This window comes from Amblyraja radiata, chromosome 2 (genome assembly GCF_010909765.2).
Source record: "Amblyraja radiata isolate CabotCenter1 chromosome 2, sAmbRad1.1.pri, whole genome shotgun sequence".
Taxonomy (NCBI): domain Eukaryota; kingdom Metazoa; phylum Chordata; class Chondrichthyes; order Rajiformes; family Rajidae; genus Amblyraja; species Amblyraja radiata.
In genome coordinates, this window is record NC_045957.1 from 115,770,160 (window position 1) to 115,796,710 (window position 26,551).

At 42.1% G+C, this 26,551-nt stretch overlaps 1 protein-coding gene and 1 long non-coding RNA gene across 6 annotated transcripts in view; one reads left to right on the top strand and one right to left on the bottom strand.

Moving 5' to 3' along the window:
- Positions 1-12,163, top strand: part of kif13a (kinesin family member 13A) — a 294,683-nt gene extending 282,520 nt beyond the window's left edge. For 4 of the 5 annotated variants that reach the window (XM_033013828.1, XM_033013844.1, XM_033013836.1 and 1 more), the window contains 2 exons: positions 7,887-9,063; positions 10,692-12,163. In XM_033013828.1, coding sequence (XP_032869719.1) covers positions 7,887-9,063; positions 10,692-10,972 — 1,458 coding nt within the window. In that variant the 3' untranslated portion in view covers positions 10,973-12,163. Of the gene's footprint in view, positions 1-1,810; positions 1,877-7,886; positions 9,064-10,691 lie in introns of those variants that run through there. The other variant, XM_033013858.1, reaches the window with a different exon arrangement.
- LOC116967355 lies at positions 3,129-26,512 on the bottom strand. The gene is made up of 4 exons (XR_004410201.1): positions 26,431-26,512; positions 20,966-22,925; positions 15,062-15,070; positions 3,129-3,139 (listed from the first exon to the last, which is right to left on the bottom strand). It is a non-coding gene; the product is annotated as an uncharacterized LOC116967355 (long non-coding RNA).
- Positions 26,513-26,551: the final 39 nt, after the last annotated feature.

The window sequence follows — 26,551 nt, forward strand, 5'->3', positions numbered from 1 at the left end:
TAAGTTTGTTATTTAAATACCATGACATAAATTTGAAATATTATTGACATGGTATACAAGGGTGGCAGATATTTTGGGGAGAAGACTGGAGAATGGGGGTTGAGAGATCAGCTATAGCGTGTGGCGTTGCGCGATGACGTCAGGCCGCCCCCCCTTGCAACCGCGCGTTGCGGGAACAGACCCAACGAGTCTGCACTTGGTCTAGTTATGTCTATAAATTTCAAACTAATTGGGAAGAAACAAAATAATGGAAAATTGCCATTCAAAAGCTGTAATGGAAATCTTTTCCTTAACAAGACCAAGAGAGAACTGTGTGCATTACCGTAACAATGTCAACATGTGCATTACCTAAACAATGGTTTGTGCCTTCAATTTTTACTCCACTTCAAAAGCTCCGCTAGATGCTATATAATGAATCTCCCTCTGGCAGCTCACGGATGTATGCCTTTGTATTTTTTTTCTGAGAAAGTAAAAGAACTTAGCTTTTTTTGTTTCAGGTTCTTTTGGAATGTTCTAATGGTGTATATTTTTTAAATCCCCAATACTTTGTTTAATTAATTTCACAAATTCAGAAATAAATGTTCTATTCAGGCTAAATTTTAGCTATGTCCGTGCCCATTTATGTGGCGACTGTTTGCATACCTTAGGTTTGCAAACCAAGCAAAGAATTTCACTGTGACTTGTCACATGTGACAATAAAGTATTCATTCATTCATGTTCAAGAACATGCTACTATTTCAACAACCTCCTCAGATGCAGTTGTATTAATAGTTGACTTAGTTTGCCTGCCATCTCAATGGATTAAATAGTATTTTGTCTTGGAAAAATTTGTAAAGATTACTAATTATAGGTGCGAAACCCATTTTGCTGTTCTTAATGTGTTAGAAGGAACCGCAGATGCTGGTTTAAACTGAAGACAGATACTAAAAGCTGGAGTAACTCAGCAGGTCTGACAGCATCTCTGGAGAAAAGGAATAGGTGATGTTTCGGGTCGAGTCCTGAAACGTCACCTATTCCTTTTCGCCAGAGATGCTCCAGCTTTTTGTGTCTATCTTGCTGTTCTTAATGCGTTCTATAAAAATCCAATTCTGTTGGTAACAGTTATAAATTTCTCACCAACATAATTATAATTTTATTTCAGGAGTTGATCATTATTTGTGAAGATACATTTTCCGATGCTTCTCTTAAATTTGCCTTTAATTAATTTAAACTGGTTTCTGCTGCCTTACCTCTACAAATTAAATTATAGTACTATTTGGAACTACTTTTTCCTTTTCCTCAAGTATATCGCTAATGACATCAGCAATGGCAACTAAATGTTGCAGAATTTAAAGATATTTATGAATTACTTCTTTGTAGCTTAGACTTCAGATTCTGAGGAGCATCATAACTGCACTACCTCCAGCATGTGAGCTTGTTAAAGCAACAGGAACACATAGTATTCAGGCTGCAGTCTAAAGAGCACAAGAATTTTCACAATCCCTCTTCTAACCTGTGGTCTTTGTTTGGTCTGATTTGGTTAACATTATGTTGGCTTTCTAACTTATGTTCTGCATTCATTGTTAACATTTTGTGCATATCCACTGCACATGATTCAGTACCGACAGGTGACAGTCATCCTTCCAGCCATTTAAATTGGCAAGTACATCTTCTGTTTAAATCGAAAAGGTGTAAGTTTTACTCTGTTGCAGTCTGAAATCTTATTAGATGTGATTTCCAGATGTTTTACCATGTACCTACCTTATTATGAAATAAGCAGTGAATATTTGATGTTAATTTTATAAATATGACTTATTTCATCTGTTTCTAGGGACTAGTTGTTGACACCAATGAAAATTGATTAGTTGCCTCCCACTAGTGTTTTTATTTCCTGGAGGTATATTTTCCTTCTAACACGCTACATTTTCTCTTCCCAGAATAGTCTTTTGAATTATGGAAATCTCTCTGGATTTTAAAAAGTATTTGTAATCTGCCACTGTTGAAATGAAAATTGACTTTAATTACAAAAAGATAACTAAATGATTAAAAATCTCCTGGCATGATTTGTTGATTTTAAAGTGCTGCAGCTGAGACAAAGTCAGACAATTTCTTGGTGGAAAGTAAAGGCTTATTTTTTTTTTAATAATCCAAATTGTAGATATTAAGGGTGAACATTTGGGCTGTGCAGTTTCTGCACCGAATGTCACAGAATCTGAATTTTGTTTGCCTAACAGCAATCATGTTTTACAGCTCAAGTGCACAAATCATAGTTGTCAAATATCGAACTGTACAAAGCAGAAACGGGCTCCGCTGCTCCTGATGTTTAATTTAGTTTATTGTCACGTGCCGAGGTACAGTGGAAAGCTTTTGTTGAGTGCTATACAGTTAGCGGAAAGAGTCAAGAGCCAAGTGTCAAGAGAGAGTTTATTGTGATGTGGCCCAGATAGGACAATGAAATTTTTGCTTGCTGCAGCAAAGCTGGTGTGGGTCCTTGATGATGTTGGCTGCCTTTTTGAGGCAGCAACTGCGATAGATCTCTTCGATGGTGGGGAGGTCAGAGCCGATGATGGACTGGGCCGTGGTTACAACTTTCTGCATCCTTTTCCGCTCCTGGACGCTCACGTTGCCGAACCAAACCACGATGCAACTACTCAGCATGCTCTCTACTGTGCACCTGTAGAAGTTCGAGAGAGTCCTCTTTGACATACCGACTCTCCGTAGAGACAATGAAGATTACATATAATCTTGCCCCAAAACATTGCCTATCCCTTCTCAAAGGTATCAAAGGTATTTTATTGGTCACATTCACATACACCTAGGTGTAGTGAAGTGAAATGCTTCTTGCCATTTTGCAGCACATAAAGAAGGAATACAGACATAACATTAATAAGAGTTTTAAACATAAAGAACATCCCCCCACAATGGTTCCCATTATGAGGGAAGGCACAATGTCCAGTCCCCAACCCCAGTTCACCCATAGTCGGGCCTATTGAGGCCTCCACAGTTGCCTCCACGGAGGCCCGATGTTCCAGGCCGTTCTCGCCGGGTGATGTTGCTCCGGCGTCGGGAGAGTCTTCTCAGCGGCTTGGGAACCCTGGAATGGCCGCTTCCGTACTGGAGGCCGCGGCTTCCAAAGCCGACAAGGCCGCGCCGGTTGGAGCTCCACAACTGGCGATCTCATCTAGAGATCCCAGGCTCCCGATGTAAAGTACAGCGCCGCCGCCCGCAGCTGGTCGCTCCACCGTCCCGCAGCTCCGCGATGTTTTCCTCAGCAATCTTCAGCTCACCGGAGCTCCAGCGCGGCGACCCGGGCAAGGCATCGCCCGCTCCGCGATAGCGCTCCAGCGCTGTGCCGCCGCCGAAGTCGAGGTTCTGGGCGGTCCCCGACAGGAAACGCCGCTCCAGGCCCGCTGGTAGGCCGCGAGGACGGGTCGAAGTTGCAGCCCGGAGAAAAGCTGCCTCTCCGACCAGGTAGGGACCCTGAAAGGTAGTTTCCCCCTCCCCCCCCCCCCACCCCCCCACCCCCCACATAAAAAAGTCTAGACCTCCAAACAAAACACTTAACTAACTAAAATAAAAAATAAAAAGATGAAAAGACAGACTGCTGCTGGCTGGGCAGCCGTGCACAGGACAGCGCCCCCTACAATAGATGCTGCCTCACCCGCTGAATTCCTCCAGCATTTTTGTCTACCTTCGATTTTTCCAGCACCTGCAGTTCTTTCTTAAATATGATTACAATCGAGCCATTACAGTGTACAGATACATGATAAAGGGAAAAGATAAAACCAGTGAAGTCCGATCAAAGATAGTCTATGGGTCTCCAATGAGGTAGATAGTAGTTCAGGCTTGCTCTCGCAAGACTGAACTACGTGCCAACCATGATGGCAAATTAAACTAAATCTATCTGCCTACACATGGTCTACATCCACCCCCTGCCTGGTCATGTGCTTCTCTTAATGCATCTTAAAAGTTGCTGTCATATCTGTTTTCACATTTCACATATATTTTCTATATATATAAAATCCACAGGGAGAATGTACAAACTCCGTACAGACAACACCCGTAGTCAGGATCAAACTCAGGTCCTTGGCACATTAAGGCTGCCACTTGACCGATGTGCCACTGTGCCACCATTTGATTTGGCAAGCAAATGATTCTGCCACAAAAGAGAGAGCATTGTGCTAGAGGAGTGTTATTCTCTCCGGAGGTCTGTGACTAATGGTGTTCCGCAAGGATCAGTGTGAGATATAATATATTCTTGCCAAGTCACGTGAATGGAATATTTCCACTGATCAGTTGAATGATGAAATCACCCAAACATCCTCAATAAATCTTTTTTTAAATTCACCCAGAATCTCAGTGGAAACGTTTTTTTTTAATGATTTTGGTGCAGATGAGAATAGACTCCAGAAAATTGTTTGATTCATGCTGTTGCATTTTCAGATATTTGCAATGCAATCACAGAGTTTTTTTTTCATGTCCTCTTCCACAACAAAAGGTACAAATAATGTGATCACACTTTTATCTCTTTATTATTAACAATTGAGTGGCAAATAGGTGCAATGGTAGACTTGCTAACTTACAGTGGCAGAGACCCGACCTCAAATCTGACTATGGGTGCTGTCTGTAAGGAGTTTGTACATTCTCCCTGTGACCGCGTGGGTTTTCTCCGGGTGCTGTGGTTTCCTCCCACATTACAAAGACGTGCAGGTTTGTAGGTTAATTGGCTTCTGTACATTGTCCCCACTGTGTATGATAGAGCTCGCTAGAATTTAGGAGATTGAGGGGGGATCTTATAGAAACGTACAAAATTCTTAAGGGGTTGGACAGGCTAGATGCAGGAAGATTGTTCCCGATGTTGGGGAAGTCCAGGACAAGGGGTCACAGCTTAAGGATAGAGGGGAAATCCTTTAGGACCGAGATGAGAAAAACATTTTTCACACTGAGAGCGGTGAATCTCTGGAACTCTCTGCCACAGAAGGTAGTTGAGGCCAGTTCATTGGCTATATTTAAGAGGGAGTTAGATGTGGCCCTTGTGGCTAAAGGGATCAGAGTGTATGGAGAGAAGGCACGTACGGGATACTGAGGTGGATGATCAGCCATGATCATATTGAATGGCGGTGCAGGCTCGAAGGGCCGAATGGCCTACTCCTGCACCTATGTTCTATGTTCTAACTAGTGTACAGGGATTGTGGGCCTGTGCCAACTTGTTGGGCAGAAGGGCCTCATAAGTTCATGTTCATAAGTGATTGGAGCAGAATTAGGCCATTTGGCCCATCAAGACTACTGCCATTCAATCCTGGCTGATCTCATTATGGCCTGTTTCCATGCTGTTTCTCTAAACTAAACCTATGCTCACAAGAATATTACCTTCCCAATACTGATAACTTGAATTTTAATTAAAAAGCCATGGTTTAAATTATTGATTTCGTTAATCATTCCCTAATTGATGTCCAGAATTCATAATTGAGAAAATAATATCCTTTTTTATATAGCTCTTCTTATTTTGACAAAACTACTTGGGTAGGTTTTTAATTTTCGTTCTATACAAAGAACAAATATTTACATATGGAGGATTAATAATAAGAGGAAAGTTAATTGCCTTTGGCTTTTTCTCAGCTTGCTTAGCTCTGTGATTCCAGTATCATTCGGTGTATGATTAGCATTCTACATTATTAAAAATGTCTCATCTCTGAATTTATTTTAATCATATCATTGCACCATTCTAAAATCATGGTGGGAGTAATTCATCAAGATTTACAATCGATATGTCATGGCACCTATTATATTTAATCTGTTGGGGGAGAAAATATGGAAGTCAATTTAAAGATATTGATATACCACTCTTTTGATAACGTTTAGTAATTACTTTCAGATTATCTACTCGATTACTTAATAGAGAAGACTCCAAAATTTGTTTTTTTTTGTCAGTCTATTTCCCCCCGCCACGGGTACCATGTAATCCCGTGCTACTTGCTCCATGGTCGGATAGTCGGCGACCAAACCGTCTCCCCCACCTGGTTTGACAGGGGAGGAGGGGGCTGTGGACCCCCAGCAGGATCAAAAACAAGGCCTGTCAAAGGGCGGATGAGCTCCTAGCAAGCCACGGCCATCCACACTTCAGTAGAAGTTGCGATCACTGTCGTACATAGCATTGTAAGGCACCGTGCCCGTTGATGTATTCAACGATGATGATGATGATTATTTTTTCACATTATGACTGCTAGAAATTTGATAGGCAATGGCCAAGAATCACCACTCTCACCCTTTTCCACAGCATCTATCAATGGTGGTTCAATGGCTTCTTTATTGTGCATGCAGCAGGTGAAGTGAAATCCATTTTTCTTGCATGCAGCTACGCAGGACTATCCAATCACAATATCATAAGCACAATCACCCCCGATCAGTACAAAATGTGCAGAACAGTCCACTGAGTCCATATGCAATCTATATCTATACCAAATATGTAATGACTTGGCAACATTTTGAAGAAGTTACACAGGGGACTTGTTGACCTTCATTTTACAAAGTTCTTTCATTTTAACACCTTGTGTGAAAGAGTCCAACCATCATTTGTCTCTTATTATTGTTCCTTGATAGTGCTTCATGCTTTGATATAAGAGAACACAGAGGAGGTTGAGAGAGATCTTCAGCCATTTTCCTGTAATGTTTCATCAATCATTTTGGATAGATACCTGTATATAATTCTATATATTCGTGATTAATACTTCTTCATCAATCCATATCACCAAAAGAAGTCTTATTTCCTATTTTGCTCAAAAACAATGGCTTCTCTCATTTCTCAAAAGCACTGTTCTGCCTTTTTATGAATGCCTGTGTTGTCCTAAAGCCATCCTAAATCATTTACAAACAAACCTCCTCTCTTTTTCCCACCCCATCCAAGTCTTGCCTTTTTGAAAAATGGCATTAGCAATATTCCTGCAAAATAATTTGCGAGTGCTGTCTGTATGGTGTTTGCACGCTCTCCCTGTGACTGCGTGTTTTTTCTCCGGGTGCTCCGGTTTCCTCCCACATTCCAGAGACGTACAGGTTTGTAGGTTAATTGGCTTTGGTAACTTTGTAAATTGTCCCTAGTGTGAGTAGGTTAGTGTGTGGGGTGATCGATAGTTGGCGCCGACTTGATGGTATTTGCGGCACCATCTCTAAAGTCTAAAAGTAAAACTTGAAAGAAGTTGAGATCCTACTATTCACTGCTGCAGGTGATATCCACTCAATTTATATCGGGGGGAAATGGTGCCACCATTATCTAATATTAAACTTGATGAATTATTTACCTTTCACACTTTAAGGTGACGAAGCATGTGTCAGAAAAACACTTGAAATCAGTTCAGTCGTTACAACCTTGTGGTACATGCAACCAAAACCTTCCTTATTAGTGAATCTTTGTGTTGTAGGAATCTCAATTAGGAATAAAGTCTTTGCTATGTCCTAAAATTGTACTCTCTGCAACTAAATATTCTTTGGTATTTAATAGAGTTCAGTACATTATATTATGCAATTTAAACAACTGAATGTTCTTTGGGATTTAATAAATTGCATAACATAATTTGCACTTTGACCTTGTGCATCCATTTTTCAACTCATAATCCCATTCATGAGTTGTCAATTTATCACTTAGGTCCATCATATTTGGCTTGCATAGCAGGTGTAGAGTGATCAGGACACTTCAGCAAACTTTTAAACAAAGAAATTATAAGAAGCACTTACTGCATTGTAAGCAAGATTACAGCATTTAATTTGAGACATTTTGTAACACAATAAGCCAACCAGAAATCAAGTGTCCCTTCTGATCCACCATGCTTCCTCACCTAAATATGACACTAACTTTCTGACTTTGTGGTAAAATGCAGAAATATGATCATTCTGCAAATATTCTTGCTATATAGGACTCTGAGGAGGAGGAGGATTACGAAGTGGGGAACCTCAGCAAGAAAACAAGTGATTCTCAACCCTGTCATGGCTTCCAACCGTACATTCCTGAAGATTTTGCAGACTTTGATGTATATAATGCAAGCCTTGAAAGCAGGGATTTGTTCTCTTCTAAGCCAGAATTCCTCAGTTCTCGATTCCTCGACAATGAAGTCTCCCGGAGTCCAACTACCAGCAGTATGACCAGTGGTTACTTCTCCCATAGTGCTTCCAATGCAACGCTCTCTGATGTGGCATTCGCTGGTACGGAGAACACGGAGAGTAATCTGTCACGGGACTCTGAGCTGCAGAGTACTGTGCTGCAGACGAGTGTATCTGATTTAAAGTTATCTTCTGAGAAGGAAAATGGAGATCGGGAACAGAACGGAAATTTAAATGAAATGCAAAAGAGCACATCCCTCCCGAAAAATTGTGCCTTATTGAAAGATACCTCAGTATTGCAACAGTTTATTGAGTCTAAATCTATCCTAGTTTATAGAACCCTCCCAGAGACAAATGCATCAGATTCGTCATCTTGCATGTATACAATAAGCCCACAGGAAAGCAGAGCGGAAGAGAGGGGACCTGATGCTTTCAATTCGATAATGAATGTAGACATTTTCAACAGCCAGGATTTCACAGATTTTCAGGGTGTTGAGGACACAAGGAAGGATCTTGAGCTACCAGATGAACCCATGGTGTACAGCACAGGTTCCTCTGATGACTCGAACAGACTTTCCGTGGACAGCCTAGAATTGGACGAAAAGTGGCAAAGTCCTGAGGTGAAATGTACGAATGACGTTTCCGAGCTTCCCGAGGATTCGTGCGGCATTGCCCGCAAGCAAGCGCAGACAACAGTCCTTGACAATAGGTTAGCAAACGCCATGGAGGACCCAGTGTTTTGTGGAGAAGCTGATCATGAAGAAGCCTCCGATAACTCCACCAGCCCAGACAACTCTGGTATGAGGAACCTTTCTGATTTATCGGACGCTGAAGATAGTAATTCTGCGGAGCAATGCGACCCTCTGCCAAGCTGGATCACGCTGGATGCACGTGCATGCGTTGGCAACAACAAGTATGGAACCATTCGATATGTTGGTGCAGTGGATTTCTCTGCCGGACTCTGGGTTGGGGTTGAGCTTGATACTCCAGCTGGTAAGTTGTAACGTGCCTTCGTTGCTTTTACAAAATGTGATAAGTGATCATGTTAATCAATTGCGATTGAATCATAGAGTCATAGTGATACAGTGTAAAAACAGGTCCTTCGGCCCAACTTGCCCACACCGGCCAACATGTCCCAGCTACGCTAGTCCCACCTGCCTGCGCTTGGTCCATATCCCTTCAAACTTGTCCTATCCATGTACTTGTCTAACTGTTTCTTAAATGTTGGGATAGTCCCAGCCTCAACTACCTCCTCTGGCAGCTGGTTCCATACACCCACCACCCCTTGTGTGAAAAACGTACCCCTCAGATTCCTATTAAATCTTTCCCCTTCACTTGAACCTATGTCCTCTGGTCCTTGATTCCTACTCTGGGCAAGAGACTCTGCATCGACCCGATCTATTCCTCTCATGATTTTATACACCTCAGTAAGATCACCCCTCATCCTCCTGCGCTCCAAGGAATAGAGATCCAGCCTACTCAACCTCTCCCTATAGCTCAGGCCCCCTAGTCCTGGCAACATCCCCGTAAATCTTCCCTGATCCCTTTCAAGCTTGATGGTATCTTTCCTGTCAAGAATCAAATGAGAAAACTGACCAGGTACTGAATGGCCCCCTGTTCCTGCAATGCCAACATAGAAACATAGACATAGACTGAGCCAAGACAGGCATTCGTTGTGTCTTCCACTGTTAATATTCATTGTTCCTTTACATTTTCTAACCCTTCAGCAATTGTGCACCTCAAGAACGCTGACTATTTAATTCATTTTGTTGGCAATACGATTAACCCTTAGAATAATAGTTACGTAATCAACAATTAGGAATCGTAATCTAGTACACGGAGTCAGAGTCATACAGCGTGGAAACAAGCCCTTCGGCCCAACTAGCCCAGCAAACATGCCCCATCTACACTGGTCCCACCTGCCTGCGTTTGACCCATAACCCTTTAAACCTATTCACCACATGTACCTGTCCAAATGTTTCTTAAATGTAACAATAGTACCTGCCTCAACTACCTCCATTGGCAGCTCGTTCATATATCCACCACCATTTATGTAAAAATGTTACCCCTCAGGTTCATATTATATCTGTGCTCCCTTACCTTAAACCTATGTCCTCTTGTTCTTGATTCTATTACATTGGGCAAAAGACTCTGCATTTACCCAATCTATTTTTTTCAGGCAATCGATTTTTTCCAAAGCTAGATAGTGTAAAATCTATTTATGTAGTTCCACGTTTAACACTTTCTTAAATGTGGTGTTGTCATGTTTTGTTTTTGGTTAGTTTAGTCGTGCAAAATCCACACATACGCCGCCTGAGGTTGGGATCGAACCCGGGTGTCTGGTGCTGTGAGAGGCAACAGCTCAACCAGCTGCGCCTTTGTGCTGCCCTTAGACACATAGAAACATCGAGCCAGCACCGCCATTCAATATGATCATGGCTGATCATCTAAGATCAGTACCCCCGTTCCTGCTTTCTCCCCATATCCCTTGATTCCTTTAGCCTTAAGAGCTAAATCTAACTCTCTCTTGAAAGTATCCAGTTTTTGTTGGTTACTGTGAAACTTTCGGGGAAAACGACGTTTCAGTGCTGCTTTTGTCTCCCCACTTGTAACTCACGCAGGGAAACATCAAGGCAGCATTCACGGAAAGGAATACTTCCGCTGCGATCCAAGTTGTGGTGTTTTTGTTCGCCCGAACCGGCTTCTTCAGGTCCCCCACACTGTAACACGGCACGGCAACCTCGCTGAAGGACCAGCGTCCGCGGGTCATGACAAGCGCAGAAGTGTCAATCTTGGGAGGTCGCAGGTGACCCCATCCAGCAAATCTGAAGCAACAGCACTTCACAAATCAGGAGTCACTGCATCCTCCAAGAAGCAGAACAGAAAATCCTGGACTAACTGAATGGCACCATTTGCACTTATTACACATTACTGTATAGGCCTCCTTGTTTGAGCATTTTATACCATGTACAGTTTTTGTTTATATTACTCTGTGATATAGAGGATAGAATAAAACTTTAATATTTTACCTTTTTGTAAAAAAAAGATGAAGTATATTTGCTGGTAACACATCAAAAGTACACTAAAAAGTGGCTAGGCTATGCAAAATACCCTTAACTTCAGCACGGAGAGCATCACCTTCTGCATTAAAGTAACGAGATTAATCAGTAAATAGGTATTTTGTTAGAAATAATTTGGATGCAAATCACAAAGATCTCTAAATTGGTCCATAATTACCAAAGATCTTGATTAGAGTCAGGAGCCTCTTAATTTTAATTTTGACCTTCGTAAAATTGTGTTCTAGGCTGTAGGGGCCTTTTTGATTTTATTCACTTGTGCCGTGTTTTTGTTACTCTGTATAATGCTGCCTTATTTCTATTGTCTGATAAGCACATTTAAACAAATCTGATTCTTCTATAAAGTTGTCGTCTTCCAATGTTTACCACTGCTGATTTAGCTTCACATGGGTCCTGGTTCAATTACGAGCTTGGACCTGTCGCTTGGAGCTTTGTATGTTACAAGTCTAAACACCTGTAGTCTGATTTACCTGTTGGCAGTTTAGTGCTTGAACAGTATTACTGCAAGAATGTAGGGACAGACAGAAGATTTGTTGTAATGGATTATGAGTATGTGTGCATGCATTTACCGAAGAATGCAAAGTAATGGTACATTTTGCAACAATGTTGTGTATATATAATGAAACATCTCATTGGATGATATGGTTAAAAATAATTTATGCACAGGATTATATATAATTGAACGGTTTACTGCATCCCATGCAGTAAAGGTATAATCTGATTGGACTAAAGACTGTTTTTAAAGCCATCCAGTGTACATTAGAGTTGTGCAAAATTGTAGGTACTTAAGAGTCCGTCTGTTTGGAGAAATGTGATCATGAAAGGTCGACTGTTAATTTTAACAATGAAAAACTTGGGACTTGCTCAAGAGCTGCTGAATTAGATTTTTTGTATATATTTTCCCTTCGTAGTGTTTTTGTATGACTGTACAGAGTTGTAATATATATTATTTCAGCAAAACTGTATTTAATTGATACAGCATTTCAGTGTTTTAGAATACATTCTACAGCCTGGAACACCGTGCTCTGTGGATTATTTTCTGTTCATTTGAGTTTTGACGTAAATATCTTGGCAATTTTTTCCTTTTCTGGAATCCCAATGCAGTATGATAATACTGCACAGGTATATATTAAAGTGGTTTAGTTTAGAGATACAGTGCGGAAACAGGCCCTTTTTGCCCACCGAGTCCACGCCGACCAGCGATCCCCGCACATTAACACTATCCTACACACACTAGGGACAATTTACACTTACACCAAGCCAATTAACCGACACATCTGTACGTTTTTGGAGTGTGGGAGGAAACCGAAGATCTCAGAGAAAACCCTCGTGGTCACGGGGAGAACGCACAAACTCCGTACGGACAGCACCTGTAGTCGGGATCGAACCTGGGTCTCCGGCACTGCAAGCGGTGAAAGGCAGCAACTCTGTGCCGCGTTGTAGGAATCTATTTAAAGGCCAGTGTTACTGTGCATCTTACAGAGCTATGAACTAGTTTGTGTTTTTGAATGAAGAAAGATCAGCAAAATAACTGCATTCAAAAATGACTATTTGTTCTGTTAGTCAACTGAGGACTCTTGTGCGTCTACAAACTGTGATACTTCAACATTTTAAAGTGTTGAAGGTTGGGCCCCAGTGGTTTAACTTCAGAAAACGAATCATCTGTGGATCTAAATTCTCCCAGGACCTAATCGAGTCTTCCCGAGGCACTAATCAAATTGGAAACTTGTCACGTCAGTCCAATTGTCATTGCCTGAAGTATAGGAATATAAATTGCCAACATACTTTATACATATAGAGTCATAGAGTGATAACAGTGTTGAAACAGGCCCTTCGAGCTAACTTGTCCACGCTACACTAGTCCCTTATACAAACATGGAAGGAAGCAGAATAAAAATTTAATTGAACAATAAGCAATAACTAGACACCATGGGATCCCAATGTTTTGCCAGAGATTTTTGAGCTCCTCCTCAAGCAATGACCATTAAACAAAATCTATTTGTTCCTATAATGGCATTTTAAAAGATTGTGCTGAAGGATCATCCCCATCATTAGTTTAAACACCAAGATTGTGTCGTGTCACTTCAATGGAGGGGGTCAATTTTGTTTTTCATTGCAGGATATGGATAATTATTGTCACATGTACTGAGATACAGTGATAATACTTTCCTTTGCATGCTATCCAGGCAAATCATACCAGGCATGAGTACAACAGGCAGTACAAATGAAAAAGGATGATGAGCAGAATTTAGTGTTACAGCAAAGCTGCAGATTTGTTTTTTTAAAAAGTACAAGGGCTGTCACGAGGTAGATTGGGAGATCACAAATACATCCTTAGCATACCAGTCTGAAGAAGGGTCTCGACCTAAAACGTCACCCTCCTTCTCTCCAGGGATGCTGCCTGTCCCGCTGAGTTACTCCAGCTTTTTGTGTCTATCTTTGGTTTAAACCAGCATCTTGAGTTTAAACCCAGCATGTGCAGTTCCATCCGAGACTTCGCATACCAGAGGTTCACTCAGCACTCTGATAATGGTGGGGGGAAAGCTGCTCTTGAATCTTGTACGTTTTTTTAATATCTTCTGCTCGACGGGAGGGAGAGTGACTAGTGGTCTTTGATTATGTTGGGTGCTTTCCTAACCCAGCGTGGTGCAGTTGGAGTCGATGGGTGGGAAGCTGTTTGTGCGTTGGGATGGGCTGCATCCACAGCTTGCTGCAATATCTTCCCAGTCCTGGGCAAAGCAGTTGGCATGCAAAGCTATAATGCATCCCTAGAGGAATGCTTTCTACAGTGCATCTGTATAAATTGGTAAGAGTAATTGGAGACATGCTGAATTTCCGTAAGTGCAGTGTTGATCAGCAGTAAGACTCGTTTCATTTTTTTTAAATATGTTGTTTTTTTACCTAAACTTCGATATCAATTCAAGAAGTAATGAAATGCCAGGTAAATTATGTCGGTAATTATCTAAATCAAAATATTCCTGCATGAGCTATCCTGTTACATCTTCCTGTCCCAAGCTATCATTTATTATGTTAACATGAAAGCAAACCTGTACAGAGAAAGTTAATGGAAAAAATGAAAATAACAAACTGCAGGGTTCTGCACAGCTGGATAGCAATTACTCAAATTTAACAAACCTACTATTTGAAGAAGGGTTTTGACCGAAATGTTACCTATTTCCTTCGCTCCATAGATGCTGCCTCACCCGCTGAGTTTCTCCAGCATTTTTGTCCACCTTCGATTTTCCAGCATCTGCAGTTCCTTCTTAAACTACGATTTGATTAGTACTTTTTGATAAGAGCGTCAAAGGTTACAGAGGAAAGCGGGTAAATGGGACTGAGAGGAAAAATAGATAAGTCATGATCGAAAGGTGGAGCAGACACAATGGGCCAAATGGCCTAATTCTGCTCCTATATCTTTATTTATTAATTATAATTGTATCCTTCAGTGTAACAAAAGTATATGGTATCATTTTCTGGCGCATGTTAACATAATGTCAGAAGTAGCCTTAGTGCCTCGAATTTACTAATGTACAATGTTAAAATTGTTGATCCTTATGCTTTTAAGTACAAAAACTTACCTCCCATTTCATTTGTTCCTTTTTGAAAGATTTTGGTGTGCAAACTATTAACTTTCTAATGGAAAAATTCTGAAATGTGTCATTGGAGTGGTATAACACGTGTTATCGTGCCATTGCAATTGGAGTGCTGCAGTGTCCTTGATTGGGCACCTCAGCTTCTTAATCACGAAGCACGGAGGAATGCTGCCATATCTCTGTCCTCCTTGCATCTTCAACCTGCCCTCAGGCCACCCGATGCTGCTTGGGGTTCTCCTTGCTCTTAACACATGTTCACATATGTTATAGGAGTAGAATTAGGCCATTCGGCCCATCGAGTCTACTCTGCCATCCAATCACGGCTGATTGCTGCCTCCTAATCCCATTCTCCTGCCTTCTCCCCATAACCCTTGACCCCCGTTTTAATCAATTCTCTATAATTAATTTCTGGACCAGAATAAAACAAACGCTCTGCTCCCGATTGACTTCAATTCTCTTACTTCAAATCTGCCTATAAAGCTTAATGCTGCCTCTTTGCTACAACCAAGGTTCCCTTTCCCTGCCGACCATCAGTTGCAATTCCCCTGCTCATTTGATATTAAAACCAATAAAGGCAAGCCCTGAGTTCCAGATGTAACTGCCTCCTACCTACCAACTTGAATTAGCCGCTTCCCAACAACACCGCAAACAGCCAAGGTGTTTACCGCTGGAGTACTAGTCCTGAGATCAAAGATTTCCTGACAAAGACAGTAGGTCCAGTCGCAACTCCCCTTCCTGGTATTATAGCCCATTCCCCTCCCTACCTGCTGACACCAATCTCGAGCGTCTCCAGAGCCTTCTCGCTCCTTTTAAATAGCTTCCTTTCTCTTTTTTTTTAACCTGCCTTTGATCTCACCATAGCCCCAAAATAACAGCCCCCTCTATTCTTCTCCCGCCCCTCTCCAAGCAATATTCCCGCTGTTAATCCTTCTATTATTCCATTTTGACCTCATGGCTTGATTCAGCTCCAACTCCATACATCCTGCTGATCAACTCCATCAGTTTGATGCTGAGCACAATATCCTTAGCATTTTGTACCCCTGCATCCACATCTCAACGGGTTCCAGGCCCATCATCATGTCAAGCCCTTCTTCCATCACTACTGCCTCCCAGCCTATTTATTATAATAATAATAATAAACTTTATTTATAAAGCGCTTTAAACAACCGCAGTTGCCACAAAGTGCTGTACATGAGAACTCATGGACAAAAAATTATTACAAACCATTAAAAACCGTAAAACGAAGGACTAAAAACAGTAAAAATTAAAAGACATTAAAAGCACTAAGAACAGGAGAAATGTCTCAGCCAGTGTCGAAAGCCAGAGAATAAAAATGAGTTTTTAGGGAGGATTTGAAGATGGACAGTGAGGGGGCCTGTCTGATGTGCAACGGCAAGGTGTTCCAAAGTGCCGGAGCAGCAACAGAAAAGGCTCTATCCCCTCTGAGCTTCCGCTTAGACCGTGGTACCTCAAGGAGCAGCTGATCAGCTGACCTGAGGCACCGGGCAGGAGCATATAGGTGGAGCAGCTCAGAGAGGTAAGGCGGGGCGAGCCCATTCAACGATTTGAAAACAAATAAAATAATTTTAAAATGAACTCGAAAGTGCACTGGGAGCCAGTGAAGGGAGGCCAAAATTGGCGTAATGTGCTCCCTCTTTCGAGTTCCGGTCAAAAGGCGAGCGGCAGCATTTTGAACCAGCTGGAGACGAGCCAATGAAGCTCGTGCGACTCCAGAGTAGAGTGCGTTACAGTAATCCAGCCTAGATGTAATAAAGGCATGGATTACTGTTTCAAAATGCTGCCGCTCGAGGATGGGCTTCACCTTTGCCAGCTTCCTTAGGTGAAAGAAGCTGGACTTAACCACCGCGCCTATTTGTTTTTCTAGTTTAAAATCACCGTCCATCCTAAAACCCAGGTTTAAAACTGTTGGCTTTACGGACAATGCCAGTGGACCCAAGTCAACAAAGGGAGGTTCACGGCAGCCATTGGGGCCAAACAAAATCACTTCTGTCTTTTTTTCATTAAGTCCCAGAAAGTTTAAGGCCATCCAGGACTTAATGTCCTCAAGACAAGACAGAAGTGATTTTAGAGAATAGTCGTCTTCTTTCCTGAGTGGCATATATAACTGGCTATCATCTGCGTAAAAGTGAAAGCAGATGCCATGCCTTCTTAAAATTGAGCCCAGAGGATGTAGGTATAGAGAGAAGAGCAGGGGCCCTAAAATTGAGCCCTGTGGAACCCCATATGCCAAGGGAGTGGAGGAGGATTCAAAGCCAGCAAGGCTTACACGCATGGTTCTGTCTGCCAGATAGGACCTGAACCATCCCAGGGCACTGCCACAAATGCCCACTTGATGCTGTAATCGGGAAATTAAAGTTCCATGGTCCACTGTATCGAAGGCGGCAGATAGGTCCAGCAAGACAAGAACCACATCATTACCGTAAGAAGTCCTCACACAGATCCCTTCTCATGTTTCTAACACTGCGGACACCCTCCCCCTCATAGGTTGAAGGAGCCGAATTAGACCATTTGGCCCATCAAGTCTACTCCGCCATTCAATTATGGCTGATCTATCTTTCCCTCTCAACCTGCCTTCGCCCCGTAACCACTGACACCCTTACTAATCAAGACCCTCCTGACTTTTTCATCTCGTTATTAACATGATTTCAAATGTGTAATCCCCACCCAATCTGCACCCATTTCAGTATTGTCATCAAGGGTGGTGCCATTGTTTTACAGCAGATCAACATCTACCTTAGAGGCTGGGCAGCAGATATTGAACAGCTCGTAACTGTTCCTGGACCATGATCCCCCCCAATGAACACCATCATCATCGGCGGTCACTCGATGGAGGATGCCTGTGTGTGACTTTGTTTAACGTGGGGAGACTGGTGCACAGACAGCCACCACACGGTCCTTGACAGATCTGGGTCAGGATCTGGGCATGGAGTCCAAGACGACCTTTTCTGCTGCAGCCTTCATCCGCCTTCCCAGCCGTTGTGACGCTCCACTAAAGTCAGCCATTGTCCTCCGCCTGTTCCACCGTTGAGGTCTTGGTTGGATTGCTCTTTGTCAGAGACCTCCCCCTCGACCTTACTGCCATGGGTGGCCCTACCAGGAGCATAACACCAGACGGCATCGCTCTCAGGATCTCAGGGCCACACAAGCTTCTCCACCACGACAAGATTGAATGAACGTTATTGCCTTCCATCACAGTGAAAAAAATTGATTCCACTGTGGTAGATGTTTATGTTAAATTCTATTGTGTGTTGTGCTCTTTTTCATTGTATGGCTGCATGGTAACTCATTTCACTGTACCTTAATTGGTGCATGTGACAAATAAATTTGAACTTTGAACCTCCACGGATCAATACATGGGGCGATCTCCTTTCCACAGCATCTGATCTTATGTGCTCCAACTCTGCATTGACTGCTTCTATCACTTACCCAAATTCCACAAACAGGACTGCCCTGCTCTTGCCCCACTGAATCTATCTTCTCATTGCTCAACTCTATCATCTTGTCCACTGCCTGCCACACTGAATTCCTCCAGCAGTTATTTTTTTGCATTTGTAGGAACAAAACATAAGAGCGAGTGACGGGGTGAGAATCATCGTTGGTTATGCTGGTGGCCTTGCCGAGGCAGTGTGAAGTGTAGATGGAGTCAATGGAAAGGAGGTTGGTTTGCGTGATAGGCTGGGCTGCGTCCACAATTCTCTGCAAATTCTTGCAAAGTTGGACTGGATTTAATGTGTTCCATAACCGGCCTCTCAAAGCACTTCATGGCGGTGGATGTCAAGTTCACCACTAGACAGTACTCGTTCAAGGCTTAGAGAGTCATAGAGTGATACAGTGTGGAAACAGGCCCTGTGGCCCAACTTGCCCATAACGGCCAACATGTCCCAGGTACACTAGTCCCACCTGCCTGCGTTTGGTTCATATCCTATCCATGTGCCTATCTAATTGTTTCTTAAATATTGGGATTACCCTGCCTCAACTACCTCCTCTGGCAGCTTGTTCCATACATCCACCACCCTTTGTGTGCAAAAATGACCCCTCAGATATTATTTTATCTTTTCCCCTTCTCCTTAAACTGATGTCCTCTGGTTCTCGATTCACCTATTCTGGGCGAGAGACTGTGCATCTATTCCTCTCATGACTTTATACACCTCTATAAGATCACCCCTCATCCTTCTATGCTCCAAGGAATAGAGTCCTAGCCTATTCAACCTCTGCCTATAGCTGTAGCAGTGGTCGAGGGTATTTGCTCAATCCAGAGGGAAATCTAGTCATTGTAGTTTAAGCTTGGTGCATAGTGTTATTCAACTTATCAAAGACAAAACTGAACCTGAGCAAATGGTGTGCAGTGCATTGAAGACATTCAAGCTGAAACAGTGTTCATTTCTATTTGGAGACATTATTTATTAACAAAATTGTTTAATGCACATCCATTCTCCAACTTTGATGCATGACAAGAATGACTTGGTTTCTTTGTAGCTGAAATTTTGTAACCGAGCACACAAGGCATGAATTCATTGGAAGTGCATAGGCTCCGAGGCAGAAACACAATTGATAAAGTTACATACACTGTACCATGGAGACCTGCAAGAAATATTGGCATTTCTGATGGACTAAGTCACCTCTTGATATATATTCAGTGGTATGCCAAGTGTAGCAAATTTCACAACGATATTTAAGTGACAAAATTGTGTAAGAATATATTGGACATTAACACAATAAGACCTTATAATGTTTAAAAAAACAATTTGAAATAAGCTAGAAATAAACAGCAATTTTATTTGGTAAATACATAACTGTTACACCATTATTTTCTTCTTGTTTTGGTACCAACATTTTATTCAGGTTTATACAGCTGTTGCAAGCTTTGTATCTGTTTACTGACAAAATCACTACTGTTTTAACAGGTTATTTTAATGTAGCTACCTTCCAGATTAAGTGTCAAAAATGAGCCCAAGCGATTGATAGAAATTCTCTCAACCAATGGAAGTTTGGGGTGGGGCAGTGGCATAGCCCCGGATTCGATCCTGACTATGGGTGCTGTCTGTACAGAGTTTGTACGTTCTCCCTGTGACCATGTGGGTTTTCTCATGGTGCTCCGGTTTCCTCCCACTCCAAAGACGGACAGGTTTGTAGGTTGATTGGCTTCGATAACATTGTAAATCATCCCACGTGTATAGGACAGTGTTAGTGTACAGGATGATCACTGGTCGGTTTGGGTTCGGTGGGCTGAAGAGCCCCTTTCAGCGCTGTATTTCTCAAGTGCCCACTCAATCTGCATTGTAAGATCCACACAACTAATACACAAAGATTGAGTTTAATTTCCTTAGGACAAGATGAATTGTAGGTAATTTGCATATTCAGTATAGAGAGTTACACAGAATATTTCAAACATTTGTGATCTAATTTGCAACAAGAATAGTTCCTAACTGAAAACAAGCTCATTTAAATTCAATCCACTTTGAACTTGCTCAACCTCCTGCAAAAGCAAGTTTGCCTGGTTAATCTGAATACATTTAATGTTTTTGAAATTTGAGTGGAGCTATCTATGCGAGTTACATACCAAGTGTAACTGAGCACTTCTGATGTGGAATTACAGCTGTGCGCTATCATCTTTAATTGACTGTTTTGAAGCGTGCCACAAGGAAATAGTTTATCTTTGTAATGCGAGTCCCAAACAGTAGATTTTAATCATTGAACAATGATACAATCTGCTGTTTGAACTCGGCCCCATGGGCAATATCTTCCAAAAACCTTACCTCCAGCAGTGTTTCACAAGATTTGAGCATCCGCAGTCTCTTTTGTCTCTAGATTTCAATAACTGATGTAAATATTTCTTGAGGCAAAATAATTTCCCAACACATACTCCTGGATATAAAACTGAATGCTTCAATGTCTAAATCAGTGTTTCTCAACCATTTTTACCCTCGTGGAACCCTTGAAATAATTTCTCAGGGAACCCCTACATAAAAATCATTATATATCTTTATTGTTTGAGAAAGAACTGCAGATGCGGGAAGAATCGCAGGTAGAGTTTTTCTCAAGTTTATTGACAATGCAAAAAAACTGAAATCAAACTGCTTGTTCAAGAGATCTCATAAGGTTTTCATTCACACAAAAAAATCAACCCTATCTGGAAACACAAAAAATAAACATTAATAACTAACATCATAAATAACAAATAAACAGACAAAAACAGATAATAACTTAATCGTTTATTGACAATGTTGACAAGGCATAAGATAAATCAAGGCAATATGTCATATAAACAAATATATGGGTCAAGGCAATGTTATTTTTGAAGACAATTTAGATAATGAAATTTGCTTCTCTAATGTGAAACCTGTCCTAACTTTTTGTACACAAATACTTTATTCGGGGTCGAACTTTAGATAAACACACACGGATTTCATCTTCAACTGAAAGGAGCCGATTTCTGTCTTTGCTCTTGATACTTGTTAAATAAGAAAAAGCTTGCTCACACATGTAAGAGGTTGAAAACTGCAGCAATATATTTATTGCTTTCCTATGAATGGCAGGATACTCTTCCTTCACAGAAATCCAGAACTTGTCCAGGGATAGGTCAGTAAATCTCATCTTGAGTGTACGATCAGACTGCAGCTCACAAAGTTCTTCCTCTTCTCTTAAAGTCAAGTTCTCAGGATGAGCAGAAGATTCAGAGTATGGATCTCTCACCCAATCATACAGTTGTGTTGAAAGGGAGGGAAAATAATGTTCGATTTTGATCCGCAGTTCTTCCAGATGGGTTTGAATAAGACTTGAAATTTGCTGATACCCTTCTTCACTCTTAAACCCCAGCAGTAGTTGAAACATTTCAAGATTTCCTTTTGCAACATGATTTTTCCAAAGATTCAGTCTTCTTTTAAATCCAAGAATCTTGTCACTTGAAGTCAATACATTTTCCCCAGGGCCTTGCAGTGACTTGTTCAGCTGATTCAAGTGATGAAACATGTCTGCCATGTAGGCTAGCCTCTGCAACCATTTCTCATCTTCAAAGCACTTGGCAAAATCTGGCTCCTTGAAAGTATTCCTGCAATTCATCTTTCAGCTCAAACACCCTATTTAGAACTTTGTCTTTGTCCAGGTTTTCACACAACTTTTTTAACATTCTGGAGTGAACTGGTCTTTGTTTAATAAAGTTGACCATTTTTGTAGCATCATCAAAAACCTTTTTCAATTCAGCTCCAAGAGATTTTGAAATCAGCACCTCTCTGTGAAGAAAGCAGTGCGTTGAGACAACATCAGCATTTTCCAGTTTTACAAGAGAAACAAAGCCTGTTATGGAGCCAACCATCGATGGGGCACCATCAGTACAGATGCCAACACAGTTCTTCCAGGAGAGACCTCTTGTTTCCAGGTATGTGGACAAAATATTAAATATATCTATTCCTTTGCTTGTCTCAGGTAGTTCTTTGCAACAGAAAAAGTTTTCTTGAATTTCACCCTCGTTGATAAATCTTACAAAAGCTACAATGTGACATTTGTTGGCAAGATCTGTTGACTCACCAACCTGGATAGAAAAACTGCTATTTTTCAGTTTATCACACAAAACCTCTTCAGCGTCGTGTGACATGTCATCAATACATTGACTTATTGTACTGTTTGAAAGTGGGACATTTTCAATTTCCCGTACTGCATCTTGTCCCAGCATTTTACCCACTATAATTTTACATGCTGGCATTATTAGGTTCTCACCAACTGTGTGACTTTTCCTTTTCTGTGCAATAATTTCTGCTACCAAATAACTTGTTTCTTGAGCTTTCTTACTGACACTGACTTTACTCACAAAAGCTGTACTCTGTTTATTTTGAGATTCCAATAGCCTTTTAAAATAATCAGCACTTTTATTTTTCATATGACTGATTTGTCGTGAAGTGTCTTTTCAATTTTGCTGGAGCCATTGCTGAATTTGAAAGTTGTTTGCCACAGACAAGGCACAAAGGAATAGGACAACTTGGATCACCAGTCCATGTAAAGCCCATTGATAAGTAGCTTTCATTGTAAAAACGGACCTTTTTTTGGTTCATTTTTGCATGTGCAGTGAAATTTATCAGAAGATTGTGATTTTAAAAAAAATCACTAGCCTCATCAGAATTGTCTGGATGCCTTCTCTTCATAAATCGCCACAATGGACGGTCAGACATTTCTGTAAAACAAAAAATGTAAAAAGGATAAATAACACTTAAACAAATAAAACTGAAGCAAATAAAGGCAAACAGGAGAACTAACCTTGGAGGAGAGAGCGAGAGAGAGAGAAAACAACACACAAACGTTTGATAAATTAACAAAAATAAACATAAACATACTTCAATTTTTTTAATTCATATAACATGATGGGTAAAAATTACTAAATAACGTGGGTGAATGAGGGATGTACCTGCACGCCAGGAAGCACAGACAGTACTGATGTAGACCGTGCATGCGTCTGTACTCGAGTCACTTGATGATACACGAATCCGTCACGTACAGCTGTCTACTGACCACTAAAGGCCGTTTCACACTGGCGCCGTATAGACGTCGCTAAATATATTCCCTATGATTATTATACTTTTAAATGATACTAGACCAAGTGGAACCAGTTGGACCCCGTTCCCCGAACGCAATATTCCGCCACTCACCCGTTCGGTTGAAGACTTTATTATAATACCCAAGAATTTTCCAAGACTATGCCGTATGTGTATAATAAAATTACGAATATGAAATTAAACACAAAAATGACTCAAAAATGCATTTACATATGATTAGCCTATTTATCACAATTTCTCTCGGAACCCCAACGTTCCGGGGAACCCCGGTTGAGAAACGCTGGTCTAGATCTTCCAGAGCTGGACCTGTCCTCATCATTTACTGCTCTATTTCACCCTTCTTACCTATGCCAAATCCAGCATACCAATTATTTTAGAGCCATGAGACGAGTCAATGAGTTAGTCATGCCTTGAAATGTAATTGGTTTACAAGGACAGATGTAAGCCCTATCCATAACATTACTTTGGAAGCCTCAGACATCAAAGCTTTGGCCTAGCTTTAGTTCCTGTCAAAATTACCAGTTTAAATTAAAATTTAGTTACTGATTTGTGAAATAATTGTAAAATAAAATGTGGATCTTCTTTTGTGTCTATCCTTCTGTCTATTCCCTCAACAGAACTTCATTTTGGTTTAACTCAAGACTCCAGCACCAAATACAGGGCTGTTATCGGAGTGGTCAAATTTCACCTTGAACTTTCTCTTTTCTATTCCATCAGTCTGCAGAAGGGTCCCAATCCAAAACCTATGTTCTATGGTCCTTGCCCACCCGGTGGGCCTGACTCACCTGCCGAAGAACCGTGTCTGTTCATTCTGAGCTCAAGCACCTTGTGATTTATTTTTAAACTCAGGATGCCAGTTTTATTGGTCTCTAATTTCTGCACGGACCCATTTTAACCTACCGCACAGACAGACGTGGGAGGGAAAAGGCAGCACCCAGGGGGGAACTCACAGTGACAGGAGCAACATCCGAGGGTGACTGTTGTCGACCCTTCCATCAGAAACGTGAACCCCGGCGCTCGAAAGGTCTCAAACAAGCATCGTACAAATGTGATAGGAGCAGAATTAGGCCATTCGACCCAATAAGTCTACTCCGCCATTCAATCATGACTGATCTATCCTTACCTCCCAACCCCGTTCTCCTGCCTTCTACAATAATCCCTTACATTTACAGCGTGCAAACAGGCCCTTCAGCAGTACCAGCCAACACATCCCATCTTTACTGGTCCCATGTGCTAGCGTTTGCCCTCTAAACCTATCCAATCCATGTACCTGTCTAAATGTTTCTTCAAACATTGCGATAGCCCCTACCTCAACTACCTACTCAGGTAGCTCGTTCCATACACCCACCACCTTTGTGTGAAAAAGTTACCCTTCAGATTCCTATTATATCTCCCCTTGCATATGTGCGCTGGACCTCGCCTGCCCGGTGGGCCCGACTCACCCGCAGAAGAACCGCGCTGCGGACTGGAAAATGTCCGGTAGGCGCAAACCGCCCCCACATGCCTCCCAGATGGCCGGGACGACAGACACCTCACAGGAGGCCGAGGAAAAACCAGGCGGCGTAGCCTGCCCAGGCCGACCTAGCCTCGTGACTGAGAGCCTCGCCGTGGCGACACATAGGTCGGCGAGAGTCTCACAGGTCAACCCACAGCCGGCTGTCGATGAGGGCATGAGGGAACCACTGTGAGGGGGGGGGGGGGAACGAACAATGGAGGAGCTGGAGTGGAGGGAGGGGGGCCGAGGTACATTGTAACTTTGCCAGTGCCCTTTATGTGGTGACTATTTGCATACAAATGGGTATGCAACGAACTTCACTGTGCCTTGTCACATGTGACAATAAAGTATTATTCCATTATGCCGCTACTCTGGGCATTTAATCCCACCTACCCGTATGAATCAAGAATCTATCCATCTCCACCCTTTCCTGGCTTCTTTTCCTTCTGAATGGTGGCCAATTAGGAAAAGGGGAGATCCAATGAGACCTGGGTGTCATGGTACACCAGTCATTGAAAGTAGGCATGCAGGTGCAGCAGGCAGTGAAGAAAGCGAATGGTATGTTGGCATTCATAGCAAAAGGATTTGAGTATAGGAGCAGGGAGGTTCTACTGCAGTTGTACAGGGTCTTGGTGAGACCACACCTGGGGTATTGCGTACAGTTTTAGTCTCCTAATCTGAGAAAAAACATTCTTGCCATGGAGGGAGTACAGAGAAGGTTCACCAGACTGATTCCTGGGATGTCAGGACTTTCATATGAAGAAAGACTGGATAGACTCGGCTTGTACTCGCTAGAATTTAGAAGATTGAGGGGGGATCTTATAGAAACTTACAAAATTCTTAAGGGGTTGGACAGGCTAGATGCAGGAAGATTGTTCCCGATGTTGGGGAAGTCCAGAACAAGGGGTCACAGTTTAAGGATAAGGGGGAAATCTTTTAGGACCGAGATGAGAAAAACATTTTTCACACAGAGAGTGGTGAATCTGTGGAATTCTCTGCCACAGAAGGTAGTTGAGGCCAGTTCATTGGCGATATTTAAGAGGGAGTTAGATGTGGCCCTTGTGGCTAAAGGGATCAGGGGGTATGGAGAGAAGGCAGGTACAGGATACTGAGTTGGATGATCAGCCATGATCATATTGAATGGCGGTGCAGGCACGAAGGGCCGAATGGCCTCCTCCTGCACCTATTTTCTATGTTTCTACGTCAACTTACACTGTGGTCTGAAGGTTCGCTGATGTATCCCACCCCTTGATTAAATCTGTTAGTTTCGTTGTCACCTTAGCCCAGCTAACAACGATCCATTCTACATTTTCCTTGAACCTCACTCGCTTTGATGCCTCGTTTTCACACCTTACCCTTCCATATCTCTGCCTCCCTCTCCCCTGACTCAATCTGCAGAAGGGTCTCGACCCGGAACGTCACCCACTCCTCTCTCTCTCTCGAGATGCTGCCCGTCCCTCTGAGTTACTCCAACATTGTGTGTCGACCTTCGGTGGAAACTCCAGCATCTGCACTTCCCTCCTAAACTCTGCATTTGTTATTTCCGATCTCTTTGCAATCTAAGAATACGGATATTTTTTTTGTTGCAATTATATTGAGTTGATGACATGATGAAAATCTTCTTGTCTTACGGTCTTGGCCCGGCTTTACCGTCTCCGCCCAGACGACGACGCAACCGCCGCCTCCCTGACGTAATGGTCGGGGGCCGGGCTGTGAGCCACTGCACGTCGGCCTGCGCGATGACGTTATCCT